This window comes from Xyrauchen texanus, chromosome 37, assembly GCF_025860055.1.
Source record: "Xyrauchen texanus isolate HMW12.3.18 chromosome 37, RBS_HiC_50CHRs, whole genome shotgun sequence".
NCBI lineage: Eukaryota > Metazoa > Chordata > Actinopteri > Cypriniformes > Catostomidae > Xyrauchen > Xyrauchen texanus.
The window spans coordinates 34,475,034-34,499,973 of NC_068312.1; the positions used below are offsets into that span (position 1 = coordinate 34,475,034).

Consider the following 24,940-nt stretch of genomic DNA (forward strand, 5'->3'; position numbering starts at 1 on the left):
TGGGTGAATCTCACAAAACCTGTCAAAAAACCCATTTCACCCCAAATTCAAAAGAAAGAAATTATATTTTGCATAAAATGGACCATTTTATTCATTGCTGTATTATTTTCATAAAAATGTGACACTCAAACCCCAAACCTTCTCATTACTGTAAAATCGCATTTAATCCGTATAGTAATTTTCCACCGTATTACAGTAAAATTCCAGCAATATTTTACTACATTAATGTAGGCTGATAAATTAAAATCAGCCTACATTAATAGCAGTACAACAAAAAATATTATAGTAAATAAGAATTTTGGGGAGAGCATAAGCTTAGTTGTCATAAAATTCATTAAAATATGCACAATATAATTTCCTTTTTCTCTGTGTCTTCCTCTCTTCTCTCACGTAATGCGATACAATTTGTATTTATGTAATAACTATTATTCTAATATGAAATATATATTTATTTATACTGGGAAGTCCAAATTAATTAGAATACTGTGAACAGCTGAGAAACATTAATATGCAACCAGTACAAACCAAACTTATGCATTAGCAACTGCCCCTACACGTCCCTTTATTTAGAGGTAAAACAATGTAATGGAAGCCAAAATGTATCCAGTTTAAAATTCTTAACTTTATAGTCATAATTTATTCATATCAAAAGATGTGTATACAATTATATATTCATTTTATAATTATTAACAAAATAAAATGAAAGCTCTCCCATCCCCAGCGTCTGATCCAGATAATCAAATATAATACATCATTTATTACAATACAAAAATACTGTACAGAGTCGCCTTAAAAATCAACACAATAAAGAGCTCTATCCAGAAAGCACTTTGCTGAAATATTCTCATTATAAATTGCACACAATTAGTCCAACTTAATGTGATATTTAAATCCTGCTGTGTATTTTCCTTTTGTTTACAAAAAAAATGCAAGTTCTTTCTGGAAAGCTTGCCTCCGTTTTTGTCCTGCAACAGAGGGCCATTACGACAGCAGAATAAAAACAATCACAATAATGAAAAATAAAAATGAAAGATCTTTTGACCTCGCTCTTGAGAATTAGAATTACAGCTCTCTCACTCAATATTATCATCTGGCACTATAAAAATAAATAATTCACGAGTGAGTGGATACAAAGCTTTTTTTCCCCCCTCCATCTTATTTCCCACTTTTTACAAGAATGCAAAAATGATATTGCAATAGCTGGATTTCTTACAATGATGTCAGAGATTTCAGACAGAGATCCTCCATCCCTGCTACAAACTTCCACACTGAATGTCAACGGTCCTGATGGAACAACCAAAGTTTCTGATGAAACAACCAAAAGTTTCTGATGGAACAACAAACATTTCTGAGCAAAGAGAAGTTCTGATAGAACAACCAAAGGTTCTGATGGAACAACCAATGGTTCTGATGGAACAACCAATGGTTCTGATGGAAAAACTACATTTCTGATGAAATAACCAAAAGTTCTGATGGAACAACCAAAAGTTCTGATGGAACAACCAAAGGTTCTGATGGAACAACCAAAGGTTCTGATGGAACAACCAAAGGTTCTGATGGAAAAACTACATTTCTGATGAAATAACCAAAAGTTCTGAGGAAAAAACAAAAGTTCTGATGTAACAACCAAATGTTTCTGATGGAAAAACTACATTTCTGATGGAACAACCAAAAGTTCTGAGGAAAAAACAGAAGTTCTAATGGAACAACCAAAGTGTCTGATGGAACAACAAAATGTTCTGAGCAAAAAGAAGTTCTGATGGAACAACCAAACGTTATGGTGGAAAAACTAAAAGTTCTGATGAAACAACCAAAGGATCTGAAGGGAATACCAGAAGTTCTGATGGATGAACCACATTTTCTGATGAAACAAAACATAACTTTTGATGGAAAACAAACATTTCTAATGGAACAACCAGAAGTGATTGAAAAACCCCAGAAGTTCTGACGGTTCCTGATGCTAGCATCAACATAAAAACATAAACAGTCAAGCAGTGGAACCTGGCCCAGTGTTGTGCATGTAGATCAAACATCACTGTAGATAGCAGCTTAGCTAGCTCAGAAAAGCAACCTTAAGATAGAAAAAAATGCATTGATGTTAGCATGTGATGATGAACTGCAGTGCAAACGACAATATGGCTGACCACAAAATCTGCTACAGCGCAACCTCATTCACCAGATTCTCATCATTGCTGGAGCAAAGCAGACAAATCAGTGTGCAATCTCTACACTGGCCACCAGCCTGACCTCTTTCCTTGAGTTTGTCGTTAAGAAAAAAAAAGAAAAAAATCTGCATTCCCACCCCATGATGCTCTTGCACCAGCCTGAGTGAGTAGCCTCTGCCACCCACTTCCTGTAGGAGTCAGAGCAGAGGCAGAGGTTCAAGTTTCTGTTGAGTAAGACTAAACGAATAAAAAAATCCCTCATGAATCAGAGAGGAAAAGGATGATCAATAGATTGTGAAGGAGGAAATTATAAGAGATGGAAAGATGGAAGTGTAGCGAGAAAAAGAAAAAGCAGACAGAATGACAGATGAAAATCAGTCAGTCTCCATGCTGACACAGGAAGCGGCTCCTTCCACTCCAACGTGGGTCTGCGATGTGATGTGGTTTTCTGGCTGGGTGGATGAGGGTACGGGTGGAGGGACAGTGGGCTGGCGGATTTTATCTTGGCGCTGGTAGAACAGGAGGTAGGCGGCATTCGTCTACAACAAAAAATTCTGGTCTTATATCAGTTTCAATGACCTGCACTATGTCAAGAGTCAAGTCAAATAATTTTTATTTGTTTAGCGCTTTCACAACAGAAGTCGTTTCAAAGCAGCTATACAGGAAATTAAGCTATAACAGAAAATAAAGCCTTTAATGTAGGTCAATTGGTTGCTAAGGAAGCACTGGAATCACTCAGCACGCCCTGGATTCGAACTTGCGACTCCAGGTGTGGTAGTCAGCGTCTTTACTTGCTGAGCTACCCCGGCCCCCCCAATTCAAACGTTTTTAACTTTTAAATCATTGCTTCCGCCCAGCGTTGTATTTCGGTTTGAAATGAACGTTCATTCAACTGTGGTATGAAAAGTGCGCTCTTCCAACTTCTCTCGTGAATGCGCCATAGCGCTTATGTCACTGATGCGACGACTGCTGGCAGGAAGTTAATAATGTTTTAATTATCGATTTATTTTTTAAACACAAACCTATTGATTTGCTTCAGAAGATATTAATTGATCGACTGGAATCATGTGGATTACGTTTATGCTGCCTAAATATGACTTTTGGACCATCAAACAGCCAGCACCCCTTTACATGCATTGTATGGACAAAAAGAGCTGAAATGTTCTTATAAAAATCTTCACTTCAGTTCTGCTGGAGAAGGAAAGTCATCCACATCTGGGATGGCTTAAAGTTAAGTAAATCATGAGAGGATTTAAATTTTTGGAAGAACCAACCCTTTAACCAATCAAACCACATAAATACGCATTGATCTTACCACAATTTGTTCCTCCCTTGCAAAGGTCACCTTGCTGTCATCAAAGTAATACCACTGGCTATTGTCCTTGTTCCGGGCATAACTAGTATCTGTTTTGTTTAAGGAGAGAAAGGCAGAAATGATAACAGTGTATTATGCTTAAAACAGTGAGAACAAATATACATATATATTAGTAGACTGATTCATACAATGTCCATCTCGGAGTCCCCCGTAGTGGTTTGACACAGAGATTAGGTCGTATCTGCAGGGAGGTTCAGCACTGTTCACCATCTTCTTTAGGAGAAAACCTGAGAAGTCCAAATTCCTGTAAACACACAATGAGAGCTACTTTTTACAAAAGTTGTGACCACATTGCAGCAACAAATGTAATCGAATTAGCCATAGACATCCAACCACTAATCTGAGTATTGTGGGGGTTCAATAGTTCTTACCGCAGAGGAAAATCCACAATTGTCTCCAGTTTCTCTCGAGAGTACTTGGTGTAGGAGAAGCGCTTTAAATGAATGATAAGAACCTCCGGCAAAGACCACAGATCCAATTTCTTAGTGGCAAACTGATGCTTTTTACACGTTGGACAATACCTACAGACAGCATTAACAAAAACTTGCTTAAGCTGCATTTGCAAAACAGTTTATTGAATGCTTTACTAGAAATTATACAACAGATTACGGCTATAAAATGTGATGAGCACTGTAAAATAGCCAGGGTACACACCTGTAACCACACTTCAGTTTTTGTCTACATTGATGCTGCGTTCATGTTGTTGGAATAACTGTAATAACGAGATGGCAGTTCAGAGTTTCTACTTGGAGCGGTTTACATCCCGGGACCTCGGAAGTTCTACATTTCTATGACAACACTCATAACACCAAAACGGCTTTGTTGTTGAGAACAGTCTCTACATTAATTTATCTTTATGCTCTTGCAAAATGCTCAAGAACAAAGAAAACATCCAGGAAACGATGGCATAATAAAATGGCATATCATACAGAAACATGTGTTCTTACTCGATTTAAATGTTGAGGACGTTGCCATATTTACATTACGCCACAACTCAAGTCAGAGTTTAAACTTGAAATTACAATTTCTTTGAGGACAGGAACACTTTTTACAAGTCGAAACATCATAATTATGTTAATTCCGACATGTGAACGCACCACAATGCAGCAAGTTGCTTGGCAACCATGAACAGCCTTCAGTTTGACCACTTCCACAAAAACGTTTTCAACTGAAAACGCATTCATTTCGCTACGTTTACGCTAGGAATGTTGGATTGTTGTGTGGAAGAATTGTTTATTGTGATTATACAGTAATTAAATAAATGTATTTATTGAAGATTAGTGTCTTTCATGATATTGCTGTTGCTACTGTGCCTCACGTTACCTCTTGACCGTGGTACATCACAGTGAAGCACATCCTCACATTGTTCAGCTTTTAAAAAGCACCATAAGATGTTTACCTTCATCAAATTCAATTAGGAAATGAAAGACATGAATCTGTGAAAGTTACCAGGGGTTTTCTTCTTCCAGTGTCTCTACTGTGGTAAAGAGTGCTATACATTCCTGAAGCTGTACTGTCATCTGCTGGTAAGGGACATCCATGCTTTGATGCTTTATATATTTCTGCATAAATGAAAAAAGACACTCAGATATCGAATGAATATTTTTTGCTGTGTCCGATAACTGATAGTACCCAAATAATAATCTATACTGTTTTGCCTTGCCTGTCACTTAAAAAAGCATTCACACAAAAGCTTTAATCTACAAGGTGGTACATGCTTAAAATGAAACCAAGCATCAAACAGTTATAATGTACAACCCCAATTCCAAAAAAGTTGGGACAGTGTGAAAAACAAAAAGGAGGGATTAACCACTTTGTAACATCATTTCTTTTAATAACACAAGCATTTGGGCACTGAAAACACAATTTTGCCAAATTTAGCAAGCAGAATTTTGTCCCATTCATCCATTTTGCAGGTGTTCAGCTGCGCAGTTGTACAGGGCCTTCGTTGCTGTACAGGGCCTTCGTTGTTGTACAGGGCCTTCGTTTTGCGCTTCATAATTCGCCACACATACTCAATTGGAGACAGGTCAGAAATACAGGCAGGCCAATCTAGCACCCACACTCTCTGTAATCCGGGCAGTACGTGGTTTGGCGTTGTCCTGCTGGAAAATCACTTCTGAGTGCGCTTGTTCTCTGATCTCTCAGACGTCATGGTCTTGAAAACCAGAGTGCGTCTATAATGGATATCATGACATGGGCTTAGAAATGAACAGATGCAAGTTAAGGCTTTACTATGCAAAGGAGAAGCCATACATCACTGTCCAACAGCGCCACTGACTTCTCTGAACTCGGCCTCATCTGAGATGGAAAGTAGTACAATGAAACTACGAGTCCACATTTAAATAGTTTTTGGATAAAACAACTCATGTTTTCTGGGCCAAAGAGGAAAAGCACCATCCAATCTGTTATCAACACCAGGTCCCAAAAGCCAGTGTTTGTCATGGTATGGAGGTGTGGCAGTGCCCATGGCATGGGTAACTTGCATATCTGTGAGGGTACCATTAATGCAGAAAGATATGTATAAAATTTGGAGCAACATATACTGCCATCCAGACACATTCTTTTTCACTGGATTTTCCAGCAGGACAACCCAAACCACATACGACATTGGCCTGCCTGCGGTCTTGACATTGAGAACGTATGTGCATAATGACGATAAAAATACGCCAACGAAGGCCACGTACAATTGCGCAGCTGAACACCTGCATAATGGATGAATGATTTGTTAACTTATTTGGTAGAGAGTGCCAGTACCATTAAATGTAAGGAAGGAAATATAAAATTAAGAAATAATATTAAAAGATTAAATTAAAAAAGCTTTAAATACGAATTAATAAAAAAAAATGTTCATACACCTTTGGGGTGGGACATATATAATGCATCTAAATCAGATCAAAGAGTTCCATTCACTACACTGATGCAGTCTAGGCAAGTCACAGCATTAGAGCTATACTTCAATTGAACACACAATAAACCTCTTATGAAATAAGAGCCTTTTTTGAAAGAATACACGCATTTCTTAGCTGAACAACAGACGCAAAGTGTTTCTTAAGGATCAAAGATCTTATTAATGATCTTACCTCAGCCTCATTCTCATTGTAGTATTTCTTCTTCATGTCAGGGTCCCAGTCAATGGCAATGTATGTCTGAGCTGAACACAAACAGTGAGTCACACACCATTAGGAGCTGGAACATTTACACTCAAATACACTCTGAGTTGAAAGACAAAATGACAGCCATTGCTCAGATCTGAATAGATGTGAATTGAGCTGCAAGAGAAGGTAAAAGACACCCAGTATTGCTTTATTATGACCCTCACTTGTGCATACATACGACCTGGAGTACAAAAGCATCTCCTAATGCAAAAGTTTAGAGGTTGGTCATAAGTGGGATTTCACATTAGCGTGTAACAGCATCAGAAATGTTTTCACTAAGGGGCAATGCTTTTTACCAGACAGAAGTTCATATTTGTCGTCTCAATGGTTGATTGATTTGTTTTTTCAATAGCCAATGTGGATACTGATAAAAAGAGAGCAGGGTGGCCGATGCATATGTGATTTATGTAAATGCAACTTCATTAAAGCAAATGAGATGTATACATATACAATGAAATGAAACTTTTGAAAACTTTTACTTATTGCTTAATATATATGTACAAAATCAATTTACTATGAAATAGAAAAAATAAAAATCACTATTGGGGAATTGAATTTTTTTTGCCACACCATAAATTGTTTTTTGTTGTCACTTTCTGCAGGATTTTGACACTAAGCCCTGGCTAATTTCTGACCCTGGCGTGTACTCACAGCTGAAAGAAAAGCTGCCGCCTGCCTCGCCCATCCCTCGCTCTGTGGTGCCATTAGAATTCACCGCCTGAATCGTAAAAAGGGCTTTTTTCCGCCTCTGTCCGAAGTGCCGTCTTCCGGGAAGCCTTTTATTTGCCTGCGCACAAGTTGCAGCCTCTTCTCCATCTTCCTCCTCATCTTCATACTCTTCCTCTTTTCCTGAGGTCTCTGTACCAGCACTTTGATTCCCATCATTGGCATCTTGGAAGTTGATGTCGGTGCTGCTGCATGCCGATTGGCCCTCCTCTGTACTGCTGTCCCGGTCAGGTTCACTGTTTAACAACGACTCCTCAGCTCTCTCCTCTCCCTTGCTGCTCAGGCTGGCTTCTGGCTGACCATTGTTCGGTCCATCAGCTTGACTGCTCTCCCTTGACTGCTCTTCCTCTTTCTTGGATGGGCCCACCTCCTCAGAGTCTTCCTCACCCTCATCTGTATGAAAATGAAACATTATGATTGTACAAAAAGGTGTTTGGGTTATTTTGACTGTGATAAAGGAAATGAAGACATACCATCACTAACTCCATTGGTCTGAGCTTTGTACAACTCTTCCTCTTCTTCTTCCTCTCCTCCATCCTCACCCTCTTCTTCTTCCTCTACTTCTTCTGAGGGGTCTGGGGACGGACATATCGCCTGTGCAGTGAAAATAACCCCATATAAGTAAGCTAGTGGTCATTTAGCAGATGGTTTTATTCAAAGCAACATTACTGGTTCGATACTAACTAAGCTCTATGGACATTAAAGGAATATTCCAGCTTCACATAGTCATGACATGAGTTGAGAGAGTGGATATATCTTTTGCACAGACAAGGCTAGTAAACAATTTTATCAAACTTGTCTCATGTTAACACATATAATGTTTAAGTGTTGTGGCTATACTTTTGAAACAATATTTATTTTGCATTGCCCCATAGACATCCATTATAAAGGCCGTTTTATACTCCTGTGTCGCACCTACAGTGCACCGTTTTTTTTTACTGAGAGTCACATCGACGCAGAGCTGTGATTGTTCAACTTTGTAACCAGAGACTGTCCCCCAGGATGATAACAAGGATATCTGTGGTAGCGTTGCATTTTAAAGCACCATTAAAGCAAGTCTTAATCAAGATTATCTGCTGTTTTTATGTTCTGTTTCATTAAGTTACAAGCGAAACGCTACAATATAGGCTCTGTTTTATGCTTTACATTTTTTTTCTTTAAAGTTTTTTTTTCTTCTCAGGGCTTTTTCTTGATATGAATTTGATATGCGAGTGAAATAATCTACTCGCAAACTTTCCGATCTGCACAATGTTTTGACCATTTGTTTGACAGTACAGTCTGCAGGAAATAATCATATTTCATCTTAGGAAACTGAATACTGGTAAAATCACCTTGTAAAAGTTGGTAATATTGCCTATATGCATTGTATGTCTTTAAAATGACACCCGTTTTGTGTTATAGAGGCGAGTAGTTATTTGTGGCATAATATTAATGACCAAAAAAAAATCTTTTTACTTGCCCCTCCTTTTCTTTCTTTTTCTTTTCAAGGTGAAAAAGCAAAAATCGCAGTTAAAGTGAGGCACTTACAATGAAATTGAAGTGGGGCACATTTTTAAATATTAAAATACTCACGGTTTCAAAAGTATAGCCACAAGACATAAACAATCTACATGTAAACATGATTTTAGTGTGATAAAGTTATAGACAATTTTACAACTTCATAGCAATGACAATCTAATGTCGACAAACCCTAAAACGACTGTGAAAATAAACAACTTTACAGCTCAAGTAATGCATGAGTTTAACAGAAGAATTAATGCAAGTGCTTTTATAAAATTAGAAGCTTCACATTTCTGCTTTAAACCCTACAAAAATTGGCCACATTCACTTCCATTTTAAGTGCCTCACTGTAACCTCGATTTTGAGGGACGAGTTGAACTTTATTTTTGTTGTAATTAACATTATGCCACAAATGCTGTCAATTGAGCTAAACTGGTATTGAACCCACAATATTCCTTTCATTAATTTGATGATTTTATTAAGCGACTCATGAACAAGCATACAGTTATTTCCTTTTATTCTCCCTGCAATGGAGGCAACATAAACAATATAATATGTGCCTAAAATTCAACATGTTCATATTATTTAAACTCTTATTAATTATTAATGCTAAGATACTTCCATTAATACTTCAAAATCTATGAATTACATTGTGTACACTGCTTTTGTATGCTGTATGTATTAAGTACTTTTTAGGCTGTGTACTCACTGAATGACGCAGACACATCAACGCAGAACTATACTGTAAATGCAAACCAACGTGTTGGCCAAAACATGGAGCCTACGTCGTAGATTAAATGCAGAACTATAAATCAGCCTCAAGTGTATAAATGTAAAAGTTATATTTCAATTAATGCTGTCCATGGAGGTTACCCTGTATTGAACCCAGTACATTTATCTCCTCAAGGGCTCGGTATTGAGTAGATGGATCAACACTTACTGGCGTCGTACCCACAACCTTTTGGTTACTAGCCCAAATCTTTAAAACACTGGACCACACTGTCAGGTAGACTGGCCTATAACACAGTGTAAACTAAACTGATCCTTAAATTTGGTCAAGATCAGCCTGTAGCATGTCACATAACAGATCAGTTAGACTTACGCCAGTCTTGTCAGTAAGAGCTGGTAAAGCTCTTCTTGTGTGCATTGAGCACGTGGTACAGACATCAGCAGCGGGTGACCGAACAGAGAGGTGCCGTAACTGTTACTGCCCGAGCCGTAATCTCTGTAGTGAGAGCGCTCGCGCATGTAGATGGCCAGAACCACCTCCTCACTATCCTGGTCCACAGAGCTGCTGCTAAGCTGATACCTGCATTAACACAGTGTAAAGTGCTAATTTACAGGTAAAGTTAGAAGAGCCAACAATGCAATATTTATGTACAATAGGAGTGTGCATGTGCTTGTTTTGGTGTGTCTTTACAATTAAGACTCAGTTTAGTTCCGTTTACTCAGATTAGGTCTCTCTTACACAAATATGTCATCCCGGTCCAGTATACAGCTTAAGAACTCGTCAGCTTGATAAATCTTATAGAATCGGTGATTGAACACATCAGCCACAACCATCTGTACAGAGCAGATCAATTGTTAGCTCAATGAATAAATCAAAGCACCACAAACCAAACCAAAGATTATATTCATAAGAGAATTGTCAAAGTGTTTTTAGAATTGAAGAAATCCTATTTTAACCTGGCTGGGTGGGACGTCTGTTGCCTGAGAAAGTGCAGAGCACAAGTCAAACACTCGGCCAGCTTTAGGGACAACCAACCGATACTGCAGGGGAGGTGAGACAAACACATTAAATCAGTTAACAAGAAAAACTAAATATACAGTAAGACTGTCTTAAAGAAGAGAGAGGATTTATCACTTGTCACTTTATTGCCTTACATTCAAACGTCTGCATTGTGTTATTATTCAAGAAACTAGCTTTAAACATGTTAACAGGTTTAAGTTTGGGGGGTACAGTTTATAAACTATGCATTCCTCTTCTCTGTATTACAGCTTGTACAGCTGAAAACAACTCGCTTTTGGAGCCCCTACATGGAAAATTCAACCGAAAAATGGAGCTCACATGTGCCCATACACCATACAGTGTTTTTGCATATCAGTGAGCCAATTTCAGCTAAAGAAAAGTCAACATGCCATTTCTGATTTCACTGTGAGATCAGTGTGGTCAGATCAATGGCTTCTATAATGCCCCTTGTTGCACCTCGGAGAATGCAATGAATACTTTGAATTGTGTTTGGGCACATTGAAATCGAGCTTGTGTAGTTAGAAGCGTTGGTTTTCATTTCTTTGCGTAGAGTATCTTTTGGGCCTAAGGCTTGAGAATATCTGCTAGTGATTTTCACAAATGTCAGATTACTTGGCCCTTAGCAAAACCGGTTCTGATGACATCACTACACGCAGTCTTCCTGTTTACAGTCATGAAGCACATAATTTACATCTGCTAAACTCTTTGGCATGGGCTTACTCTCTAATTAGTATTTCTGTTGAAATCTGCTTTTATACTGCATTTTCTGCCAGAAATAACTGTACATTATAGTATATTTGCAGTTATTCAGTGTATATGGCATAAAACACACCTGGGTTGGTTTGGCCGTGGGGTCGAGGGAGACGTAGAAAACCTCCATGACTCTATCTTTACTGACAGGTAAGGGCACGCTCAAGTAGCAGAAGGGGTCAAAGGTCACAGAGACCTTGTTACATTCTGGGCACACCAGCGTCGACTTAAACAACCCATGGAATGTGTCAACGATGACAGAATCATTCCGCCGCAGATGGTTATGCCACGCTTCCTCAGCCACATCCTATAAAAACAAAATGATTTGGAATTACTATGGTGTAATAAAACATTAAAACATAAAAACAGCAGGTTGAAAAATGAAAACCGTTATTAACATCTGCTTCGGGTGATTTGATCACAAGTGGACAGCGCTAAATACAGTTTTAAATTGGGTTCAAAATGTTTTGTGATCCATTCACTCAAACCACATTTAGAGGTAGTCAGAAACACATGTGACCACATTGCATTTGTAGTGAACATTTGAGAATGTACAGAAGGTATGAAAATATATCTGCAGTGGTGTGAACACCTGGTCAGGCCTGCCGTCTGCATCCTTGAGTTCAATATACTCCTTCTTCTTGACTCGGTTGAGGTCTTCATGAAGACCATCCAGCAAGAAGGACAGCAGCTCCTGAGAGTCATGTTGTTGGTAGCCCAGAAACTGTGACGCAAAGTGTCCGACCTTAGTCTACATACAGACAGACACAAGAAATGTTGGTCATTGTTCAGAAGGAACAAGTTAAAATATAAAAATTTTAAAAAAAGTCACATGAGCACTACAGATGCGTGAGCTAACCACCATGGTGCCAGCATCAACAATAATCTTCATATCTTTCATTATGCTAAATTAAAGGGAGAGTTCACACAAAAATGAAAGTTGTCATTATTTACTCACCCTCCAATCCCATATGACTTTCTTCCAAGGAACACAAAAGGATATGTCAGGCAGAATGTTGACATCAGCCACCATTCACTTTCATGGCATCTTTGTTACATACAATGAAATGGACTGGTGGCTGAGGCAGGCTGTTATTCTGCCTAACATCTCTTTTTGTGTTTCATGGTGGAAAGGAAGTCAAATGGGTTTGAAAATGATGACAATGTTTATTTTTGGGTAAACTACCCTTTTAAGGGTTGTGATAAATGTAAACTTAAACCATTTCAAAAACTTAAACCAAACAGCTCTACTGGCATCAACATGTATTTCCACAAAAATAAAAATGGATCACCACGATTTACATTACCTTAAAGACCCGGGGAACCACAGAATAGTGCCTCCCTGACCACATCTGTTTGATGACATCTGCATACGCTTCTGCAATTTCACCCTTCATGCCTAAAGGGTTGGAGAAGTTCAGCTCCTCCAGATACAAGTTCTTTAGGAAGTACTCAGTCAGTGGTGGTATGTTACTCAGACACTGAAATGTAAAAAATTATAAGGGTTATGGATCCAAAAAATTAAGAACAAGTTAAAGGGATAGTTCATCCAAAAATTTAAATTCTCTTATTATTTAGTCACCCTGATGCCATCCCAGATGTGTATGACTTTATTCCGCTGAACACAAATGAAGACTGTTAAAAGAATATCTTTCGCTCTGTTGGCCAATACAATGCAAATGGTGGCCAGAAATTTGAAGCTCCAAAAAGCATATAAAAGCAGCATAAAAGTAATCCATACAACTCCAGTTGTTAAATTCATGTCTTCAGAAGTGATATGACAGGTGTGGGTGAGAAACAGATCCATTTAAAAAAAATAAAAATAAGTATAAATCTCAACTTGCACATTCTTCTTCTTTTGTTTTTTTGGTGATTTGCATTATTTGCACATATCGCCACCTCCTGGTCGGGGCTGGTCAAAGTTGGAGGTTTATAGTAAAAAAAGGACTTAAATATTGATTAGTTTCTCTTCCACACTAAATCTATAAATAAAAATGTATTGTATAAAATCTTTTCAGAAGAGTCGTATGGATTACTTTTATGCTGCTTTTATGTGCTTTTTGGAGCGTCAACATTCTGACCCCCATCCATTTGCATTGTATGGACCAACAGAGCTAAAATACTCTTCTACAAATATTTTTTTGTGTTCTACAGAAGAAACAACTAAATATCTTTGCTTGTGACCTCTGACCTGTAATGCTGAATTCATGAAGCAGGTGTTGCCAAGGTTTGTAAGCCCACACACTCCTGGAGGCCCACGATATGAGTCCTGATCGTCAGCAGAGTTCCGCCTAGAGACACAGAAGCCCACACTAATTCCCACACGTCCAGATATTTAATAAAACCATAACATATAAATCTGCATTTAAATGTGTGTTAATCATGTTAAACAGATCTGCTATTGGATTACTGTGTGAACAGTAAAAATCCAACTGAATCTGACAATCTCGGTTTCGATCAGGGCCACTTTCATACAATCAGATAAGTAAACGTGACTTCAGTGTGAACATTTGGATAAGAATTCATGCAATGTTTATGTAACAATGCACTTAATTTACCCATCAATCAATCTCAATAATTAATAAATTACACTATATGATGTATTACACAACAAGTTGCCAAAATATAAATACAGGGCTGGAACTGATGACATATACTGTATATGGACGTTTTTGAGTGGTTTGTGCTTTAGACACATGACTTTCCACTTGCCCTAAACAAAAACAGAAAAGGAAACTTGCGCTAGCGCATGAGAGGGAAGCAGTTGTCTCCACACTCACATGATCTGAGGCCTGGATGTGGGCCACGTCCCATCTACATTCCTGATCTCCATGATCACTGTCTGCAGAGTGAGCAGAGCATGTTAGAACACAGCCAATCACACACACACACACACACACACACACACACACACACACACACACACACACACACACACACACACACACACACACACACACACACACACACACACACACACACACACACACACACACACACACACACCACACCCACACCCCTCAAGTGTTCAATGGGTGTGCTTTTAAGTTTTATTGTAAGTTGTTGTAGCAGTAACAAACTTTGTCCATGTTACTAACCCGATGGGCAAGTTTCTGGCAGTGCCTACTAATGTAAACGTCACTAAATGATTACACAACATGAAATTGACCAGATTTGACCCATGAATATGAATGAGGTGTGTGGCAATGTTTGCTGCAACTATGCTGAATCTACATTGCACGGCAAAATAAATCAGAATTTGGGGCGGCTGTGGCTCAGGTGGTAGTGGGTCGGCCACTAATCGCAGGGTTGGTGGTTCGATTCTCGGCACATATGAATCCACATGCCGAAGGGTACTTGGGCAAGACACTGAACCCCAAGTTATTCCCAATGGCAGGCTAGTGCCTTGCAAGGCAGCTCTGCCGTCATTGGTGTGTGAATGTGTGTGTGTGAATGGGTGAATGAGACGCAGTGTAAAGTGCTTTGAATATCACTATATATAAGGTTTATTTAGTCCAAGAGTGTCTCACCTCTCTTGTTAAGTAGTCAGGGCACAGTCGGCCATTTCTAGGGCTGTCTCAATTGCAAAATTGTTCCAGTACACTGACACATATGCTCTCTAACTAATACACGCCTTTATAATTGTATTTCTTTGTTTATGTCATTGATCTTTCATAATAAAACTGTACGTTTGAATACCTACAATGAAAATGCACTACAGTGTCATTTATACAGCAATATTGTTGATTGATGCCAGCTGAGTTTTTAATGCGTGAGCTTGTAAACACCTATGCCAGTGCAGAGTTTGTTCGCAATATACTGATTCATGACACAGAGAGCAAGGGAGCTGATTGCGATGCATCTCAAGTCATGAACAAATGACTCTTATAAGCCAACTCTTTTATGGAATCAGCCAAACAGACTCACAAATTCCTGAATAATTGGTTTGACTCATTCTAACATATGATGTGCCTAATACATCAGAGCGCAAACTTTCATTCATAGCTGAATCAAAAAGAAATAGTATTGTTTTGTTTAGTATGTAGTTAAGACCTATTAGTTGGCGGGGGGTGGGGGAACTCTCCTCACTGCATTGTGTGGTGTGTTTTACCATGCCAGAGCAGAGGCAGGCATCCAGTACAGTCATGTTAAGATTGCGTAGCCTCTCCGAGCTTGTATCTGTACTCCTCATCCACATTCGTGTTTCAGCTGTATCTGACACTTCAAACTGCTGCCGTACCATCTGATGTATGGCATCTGTCAAACACAGACACAAACATTAGTTATTTACACAGCTACTGTACAAACAGACATCTGCTGCTCAGATACACCAGTCTTTCTTCCTGAAGGGCCAAAGCTACATAAAACATTTTTTAGGCATAAATCATTGTTTATAGGTTTCAGTGGCTGTGAGCAGAAATTTATAAAGGTTTGAAAGCTACGGTCAACTGGTATAAAAGATCATTTTCAAAAATATAATAATAATATTTGGACACTTAATGCATTAACACTGACCCTGTTGACACCTGATATTAAAATGTGTATAGGGTGATTCGAACACATGTGGCCACGTGAGACATCACTGTTTACACCTGAATGCTTATATGCATCTCCTGTGGCCACTTGTGTTTGGATTTGGAGGGGAGGGACTACGTTTCAGGACGACATACATCAATCACTCTGTCAGTGTGTTACTGCATGATAATAAACCGCAACAAAGACTGAAAAGACAAAGAAAGAGCAAAATAACAGTGCACTATTTCTCCAAGATGCAGCTGAAATTTAATCCAAGCACAACTGCAAAATTTCGAGCAGAATTGTCCGTTATCTTAGTTGATTCGTTGTATTAACCTGAGCTGTAGATGATTGTGCTTCCCATAAGTCCCTGCATGTTGATATCAGACACAATGAAGAAGATCCGTAAAGTTCTCATTCTTGTGTATGGTTCCACTTTTTTAAAGTTTTAGATCAACGGTTATTTCCTTTAAATCGCTCGTAACTGGCAAAGTTTTAATTCTTGTGTTAGCGCAGTGGTAAATTGACAGGTGAGGAGTGGTGCTTCACTTCTGCTGGGACGCATACAGGACAGATTAGTGTTTACAAATGCAATACGGTCACATGCATTTTTGACCACATTCGGATGTGGTTTTTGTGAAGTTTTTAGGCTCCATTTAGACCTGTATTTAGTGCAGACCACATGTGATCGGACAAACAAAAATGCATCTTAATACCTGGTGGAAACAGGGTCTGTAGTTTAAAAAGACATTTAAAAGCCTGGCTTAAGTGTCCAACAGCTTTGGGCCACTAAATACAAGCCAACACTCACGTATCTTGTCTGCCCGACTGAATCGTGCCGGTACAGTATTCTCCAGGTTGCTAGAGAGACAGAGGTAAACCTCCACAGGGTAGACCTCGACTTTAACAGTGCTGGGAAGGTCAACCACCTGGAAAAGAGAAAAAATAAATAATTCTCAATTATCTAAACTCTGACAACACGTTACTTCGGTCACCTGTACACTTTGGAAGTGACACAGAGGCATACATGGCACAAAAAGTTTGAATGACAGTTAAAATAGACTGCTAGTATTTTTAAATTATATTCTATATAGTAAATAATAAAATAGTGCAATGACTTAGTCCAGAACAAAGAAGCAGTCTTAAGCAGACTTTTCTGACTATTTAATATTTATATCATCTTACTGTTTTATGGTGTTATGGCTGCCACACTGAACATTTACAGTGAGTAATCTGGAAATTCACATTACTTATTAAATAAATTGTATTAATACCCAAGACATAAAAAATAATGCTTTCTATTAGCTTTCATAAAAATGTAAAGTTAAAACACTGGATTTTAGAGCTCAACGACTGAATATTATTCAATATGAGTACTGTGGGAACTATTTTCGTGACTGTGCTAGGCATGTTTATGGCTTTGAGCAACACCGTATTTAAGATTTCTGAAAGCGCTAATTCAAAGCACAATTTTCGTGCCAGCGCAAGGGTTGGTGGGAGTGTATGCACCATCTATGGGTGTACTGTATGTTAATGAAGTGGTGCAAAGTGCTTTTTGCACTATCATTGCATGTCACTGTTAATTCTAGTCATGATTTATATTAGATCAATTGGATTAATAATAATTACATTCTCTATATTTTAATGGAGCCACATTTTCCATGCATATAAAAGGAGTGTGCCACTGTCATAGAGATATGCCTGATATTCAACAAGGATGCAGTTAAAAAACACAAGTCCACATTTCTATTCTTTTAATTCATTGCAAACAGTCCATTTACACCAGCAAATTCTTATGAATAAACTGCCTTTGTTTATATCACTGTTGCTTGACAGGGAATGGACTATATAATAGGACACAGGTGGTGAAATAACCAGAAAAAATTGCACCTCACCTAGCCCAGTAGCGCTTTGCATGTGCAATTTCGCCGAACCCACTTGCACCAAACCCACTTGCGCCTTGACTTAGTGCACGCTTGCACGAAACAACCTAAACTTATTACACTGCTCTCTGGAATACTCAATTCTATTTGGTCAATGGCGCAATCCAGCAGTCAGAAATTGCTCTGTAAATTGCATCTGCATTTATTTATTTGGCAGGTAGTCTTGTAATAGGCTGAATATTGGGGAGTCAGATGGTCATTTTTACAAAATAAACACCAACAGAACTCTGACACAAACTGGAGGTTGATTCCAGCTGTTGAGCGATTTATTTCTTCATTTCCACGCAAATCAACATTTGATGTCCATGTATTTATTTATTTATAAATAAATAAATAAATACATGGACAGCCGGTTGTTATCGCACAATAAATCACTTCTGGGTGATACCAGACTCCTCCACTTCATGCCGGGTCCTGATCCCCCAGTCGAGGTTTATTGTTATTGCGATAACAACCGGTTGACTGTACATTATCCCTTACTTAATGGCATACCCACTGATGTATCGCATAGCACTGCACTTAGCTCTCGTAAATACGGCCCAAAATGTACAAATCTATCAACCGTCTGGTTATCGATACCTTTCTTTCCAATGGAGGCTGGTCGTCCATCATGTCATACCATGTCAAGAGTTTGTGCCAGGCTTCTGCTGGGACCAGGACAAAGTCCTCATTTTCCACCAACCTCTCTTTCAGATGGTAGGAATCCAGATCTGCAGAATACACAAAAAATCCCTCAAAACAGCTTCTGCAGCCACAGAGTTTAAAATTATTAGGATTCGCTAAGTCCATCATGCACTCAGTGAAAAGTCTTGTTATACTGACATTAATGTTTTTATGGGGCAACTTGAAACAATCTTGTCCATTGAATCACATTATAACTAAGCTTACCTTCAAAGAGCTCTGTGTTGTCAATCTTCCCAGGATAAGAGGAGGAATTTTGGTCCCCAGTGTCCACATACTCTTTCCATTGATCAAACCATCTCTTGTCCAACAAATACCTGCAATGAAGTTAATCAACCTGTCACTAGTTGTCAATGTAATATAATGTAAATACATACCACCTGTCACACCAAGACCAATAAAATTCTGATACATAACATGACAGCAAATGAGATGCCAAAACTCCAGACAAGGCAGACAGTATGTTTCCGGAAATGATACTGGGTGGAATGAGAGTTAGAAATTAAAAACATTAAAATATCGGCTGATAAATCGTTATTGGTCTATCATTACATCGTATTCAGCCCTGCATAGTTTTATCAACCGTCTTGACAGATATCAAAGTTTATTGGTTAGGCAATCTTTGTTTTCTTTAAAGATAATGAGCTTCAGCACAAATCTGTTTTGTGTAAACTGTGCAGGATGTCTGGGACAGACATGCATTAAGACACCAAACGTCTGTCACCTGCCTTCAAAGAAGGTAAGGAACTTGAACCAGCTCTGCCTTTCCTATCCAAGGACAGAGCACAAACCGGAAGTAACTCGTCAATCACAGAATGACACACCTTTCAATGGTGAAAGCGAAACTTCTGAGAGATGTATGCAATCTTAAAACACCATAAAATCAAGTCATGTGAACAACATCTGTTCAATGAAAATAGACTTAAAAGACTTAATGAGAGCAGGTATCGTTGGGGATATTGGAATGTGACTGGACAAACAACCTGTCAAAACGTAATGCTGCTTAAACTGACTTAAAGAGCATTAATTAAGCAGGCAAACACTTCTATTAGGCCAGAGGCATATTAAGCCCCACCTGTTCGTCTCTATATTTGATCTCTAAATCATTTTTGCTCAATTTCACAGTGGCCTGGCTGCTAAAAAACCGCAAACCCACAAACACAAACCAATTTATCGGCTTTATATTGTTTTATCAGGAACGTCACTCATGAGCGCTCGAGTCTTTGCTACTGTTTACTATTGCTTGTTTATTATTTTGGTCTGAAGTTTCTCTCACCAGCTGTCCCCGGCCCGGAGTTGCTGGTTCTGGTTGAGGTTGTCGATCTCCCGCCGCTGGGTCTCCAGTCCTGGAAGCTCGGTGGCAGAACCGGTGCTGCTGTTAGCAGCCATAATATCTTACACAGCTTGGAAAAGCGCCGTTAAAGCCCACCGCCACATACAAACACCGGAATGTTTTGAAGCAGGAAGTAGGAAGCGGTTGGGATGACAATTTCCGCCCTGCGAGACAGCATTATGGGGGCGCGGCTTAAAGCTAGCGATAGATTGGTGAATCACTTAGCTACATAGAAATACATATAAACATATAAATATATTATATAAAATGTGTTAGGTGTAATCCATTACTAAGCAGTTAATTACTGTAATTAAATTAGTTTTTCATAAAAAAGTAATGTAACTTAATTTTTCAGTAATTTAACAGTTACTTTTTATGTAATTGCGTTAAATACTAGACTCTAGAACAATTCTATATAAAACAATAGTGAATTTAAAATCGAAATTTAATGTCAAATGTTAAAATATATGTTTTCTAATTTAACGCTGCCCCCTTAAATTCTTTGGCCAGTTCGTGAATAATTTATTTGATTGTATATTATTTATTTAACATAATTAAAAGAACAGTTTCAATGTTCATCCTTGTATTTTTCATCTGGTCGAGGTTGATAAGTGATTTAGAAAGTAATTCATATTAAGTAATGCAATTACTTTTCAGCCAGAGTAATTAGTACAGTAATCTAATTACACTGTAGAAGATGTAATTAGTAGTTACTAATTAATAACTTTTTAGAGTAATTTACCCAACACTGTATATCAAAATATATATTAAATAAATATAACACATTAAAAAATATAAGTAAATGGTCAATGGTATAATTATCTTGAAATTTTCACAATAATATGTACTTGTTTTCTTTGTAGTACTTCTCCTTAATTAATTAATTTCTGTAATAAATAATAATAATAAATAATATTTTAATATATAAATAATATAAATATATATATATTTTTTTTTTCAGTTGTAAAGTGCCAGTTGTATTGTAAAGCAAAGGTTGGGGTTTGAATTAAATATATACAGTAGTAGTGTGTAAAGATTATCTTTACAGCCTTGGTCATCAGGGCCGTTTCTAGCAATACATGATATAAGCGGCTGATTAGGGCCACCGACCCTCCAGAGGGCCCCACAAAGCAAGATCGTTTATTTATTTAAAAATATATATTATATATTAAAAGCTGCTAGTAAGATATTGGCAGCTGTTGTGGTTAAATTAGACATTATAGGGTGCCCCCTTGTGGCCCGAAAGGGAAGGGAGAATGTAACTGCAAGTAGCACGCTACTCATGCACGCTAAAATGATTTTTCATAAGGGTAACACTTTTCATCTATTTTTCTCCAATGAAAGTGAATGGTGACTGACACTCTAGCATTTCCTTTTAAAGACCTATGGAAGAAATAATGTCATGAGGGTTTGAAACCACATGAGTAAACGATTTCAGAATTTTTCTATTTTCTATTCACTTTCCCTTTAATTAGACTATAATATACCAATACTGGATTCATTTGTTTGAATATGGCCAGTAATTAGAAGCAAACATGTTAAACTGCAATATATCCATTCACCTGCATAGCTTGGACTGCAAATACAAGGTTCTCAATTTTGTATTATTTAATATGAGAATATGCATCCAAATATTTTGACTGTGTGACAATCTTTGCACCACAGGGTAGCAGTGTTGGCCAATAATGCACAGCCACTCATAGTCAACTGTTTAAAATAACCCAAATCAACATTTGATCGACAACAATTGATCACTATTAAATCTAATAACAAATATTACATCTTATTTATGTTTTTCAATGGGAACCTGTACTGTTCTAGTTTGCATTAAAAATGTTTTTATTATTATTACATTCTGATGCTGAAGGTCTTGTAGATTCAGACACATGATGTGTAAACTAGACTTGTATGTAATGAGTCATTACTATAATGCTGTACATTTTTCATGTCCCCTATCATGAATATCTTAATAACAGGGAACTCACAATTTTTTAAAGACTAATGATGTTTGATTATGTGATGATTTGTGGAATTAGCTTGCACCACACTAAAACATTTCATCCTGTTTGATGAAATTACAGAAGTCAATGTCTTCAAAAGTTCAACATTTTAATGTTCACACTGCAAACTTGCCACACTATCATCATTTGTGGGCGGCTGTGGCTCAGGTGGTAGAGCGGGTCAGCCACTAATCACAGGGTTGGTGGTTTGATTCCCGGCCCACATGACTCCTGCTGAAGTGTCCTTGGGCAAGACACTGAACCCCAAGTTGCTCCCAATGGCAGGCTAGCACCTTGCATTGGTGTATGAATGTGTGTGTGAATGGGTGAATGAGGCACAGTGTAAAGCGCTTTGAATACTGTTAAGTTTAAAAGGTGCTATATAAGTGCAGACCATTTACCATTTTCACACCGGTGCAGTGTTCACGTTCAAACTGACTAACACCAGCAGTACCGCTGGTTGGACGCTAAGAGGTACTATGCTGTAATTTTCGTTAAGCAATAGCCTAACGCACGGCAGCTTGATTTCAAACTTTTATTCAAATGAAACTGAAAAATTGCAATTCAAATGTGTGTTGTTCAACTTTTTGAAAGATGGCTTTACCATAGTGTGAAGGGCAACATCTCTTTGGCAACGAACCTACTTCATCCATTCATTCTCTCCATCAAGGACCACCGGTCCGGGCAAATCCTTCACTTATTGTGTGTTGTTGCGGGTTTAATGTTGGTGTTTTATTACCTTTCATCCCAGGCACCAGTTTAACTTTATCACAATATCAAATTACATCATCAATCCCCCCGGCTAAGGGATCAGTGAATATTATTACTTTAGTAATTTTGCATTGAAAATGACATTCATTTATTCCATCCATCCATCCATCGTCAACCGCTTATCCTGTGTACAGGGTCGTGGGGGGCTGGAGCCTATCCCAGCTAACATTGGGCGAAAGGCAGGGGACACCCTGGACAGGTCGCCAGTACATTCATTTATTAAAAAACGTAAAAACTTATATATATACGTTTATGATGATAGGGCGGAAAAGATCTAAAAACAATAATAAATGTAAACGTAACCAATGACGAGAATAATCACTGAAATATAAATTATGGTTCGAGGTGAACGTATTTTAGTATTATTTTATGATTTAATCACAGATGTTTAGGCTATATATAAAGTGACCCTGCAGAGTTGCACTCTCAAAGAACTGCTCTGTGGAAATAAAGTGAACTGAACTCAATGCACCTCCTGAGCCGAGATGGTCTGAGGTCATTTGCAGCACTCATGGATGATACTGTTCTTGCAAAAAAAAAAAAAGAAAATGACAGAAAGACAGAAACAAAGAGAGTGAGAACCCTTTACATCTGCGTGTTCCACGAGACTGCACGCCTCTGAACAAACAGCGTGTCAAACACGCACATAGATGCTTATCTGTCATCTGTACTTAAATATATAAAGTGTGTTCCTTCAAGCGTGTATCTGTGTCTAACAGCATTTATCGTGTCATTCCGAATCCGAGACATCTTACAGTTACCCACCATGCACATTATAATCGCAACCTGCAATTAAACATTGTCATTTCTTCACCTCTAGCGCACACGTCTGTCATCTGCGTTTACTTTATAACTTAGACTGAATAAAATGTGCAGGAAATTATGGTTCCCCAATGGTGCTAACATGGAGTAGAAGATTATATATTATGATCATAAACAGAGAGATCATATGTTGTCCATAAAAAACAGACTTATAAAATCTAATGTACTTGCAGCACCATAATATGCTTATTTCTAGGTAAAACTTTACAATAAAGTACCATTTGTTAACATTATTTAACAACATCAGTTAACATGAACTAACAATGAACAAAACATTTACAGCATTTGTGAATATTAGTCCATGTCATTTTCAACATCTACTAATACATTTTTAAAATCAAAAGTTGTATTTGTTACCATCAGTTAATGCACTATGAACTAACAATGAACAATTGCATTTTTGCTAATTAACATTAACAAAGATTAAGTAATGCTGAAAATAGTTAGTTGTTTGATCAGGATACCTAATGCATTGACTAATGTTAACGAATGGAACCTTATTGTAAAATTGTATCTTTTTCTCTCTATACTGTCACACATCATTTGGGTTCTAATGTAAATAGAGCAGAATGATTCTCTTTAATACACATGAATATTTATGCCGAAGTAAAGTGATTTGTGCATTGCATGCGACAATACAATTTAGACAAAAATATCTGTGCATGCAAAATACATGAGAACATGGACTCTTGTTTTTAGCATACATTATAAGTGAATCTTGATCTAATCTTAAGAGAGAGTACTATCTGACTTTTTTGTATCTTTAAGTCAGGCAACATTTGCTTTTTTTTTTCATTAATAAAATCTATTCTATAGAGTGCAATTTGGTTATGATGTTTTGACTGTTGTGGTGCACATACATGAAAAATAACATAACAAAAATCCATGGAAGGAATATTCCTAACATTTCAGCAATGCAAGCTTGATGTACCACTTTGATGTGGCAGTGGGTGGTAGTTAGCTCCAGCTATACAGGCAACGTGATTATGCACATTAATGAATTGGCACTTCATGTAATTAATTTGATTGAAAATTGTAATTTATTGTGAACACCTGTACACCTACTTATTCATGCAATTCTCTAATCAGCCAATCGTGTGGCAGCAGTGCATAAAATCATGCAGATATAGGTCAGGAGCTTCAGTTAACTGTGGGATGATTGTTAGTGCCAGATGGGCTGATTTGAGTATTTCTGTAACTGCTGATCTTCTGGGATTTTCACACACAACAGTCTCTAGAATTTACTCTGAATGGTGCCAAAAACAATAAACATCCAGTGAGCGTCAGTTCCGTGACTGGAAATGCCTTGTTGATGAGAGAGATCAACAGAGAATGGCCATATATATATATATATACACATACAGCATATATACTGCATAATATATGTATATGATACATACTGTTTGAATACAGGCCTACATAATAGATTATAAAATAAAATGTCTGTAAGA

General features: G+C 37.8%; 1 protein-coding gene across 1 annotated transcript; it reads right to left on the reverse strand.

Annotated features, from left to right (window-relative positions):
• Positions 1 to 1,463: 1,463 nt before the first annotated feature.
• On the reverse strand, positions 1,464 to 20,014 carry LOC127631193 (ubiquitin carboxyl-terminal hydrolase 11-like). Its single transcript, XM_052109228.1, is given in 22 exon segments — positions 1,464 to 2,704; positions 3,481 to 3,569; positions 3,669 to 3,784; positions 3,912 to 4,061; positions 4,990 to 5,102; positions 6,624 to 6,694; positions 7,350 to 7,817; positions 7,898 to 8,002; positions 8,005 to 8,018; positions 10,027 to 10,233; positions 10,393 to 10,487; positions 10,611 to 10,694; positions 11,507 to 11,731; positions 12,017 to 12,175; positions 12,732 to 12,905; positions 13,616 to 13,715; positions 14,205 to 14,266; positions 15,536 to 15,681; positions 16,751 to 16,868; positions 18,462 to 18,592; positions 18,771 to 18,880; positions 19,840 to 20,014. Coding segments are annotated over 22 exon segments (3,015 nt in total). The 5' UTR covers positions 19,953 to 20,014; the 3' UTR covers positions 1,464 to 2,539.
• Between the last annotated feature and the right edge of the window lie 4,926 nt (positions 20,015 to 24,940).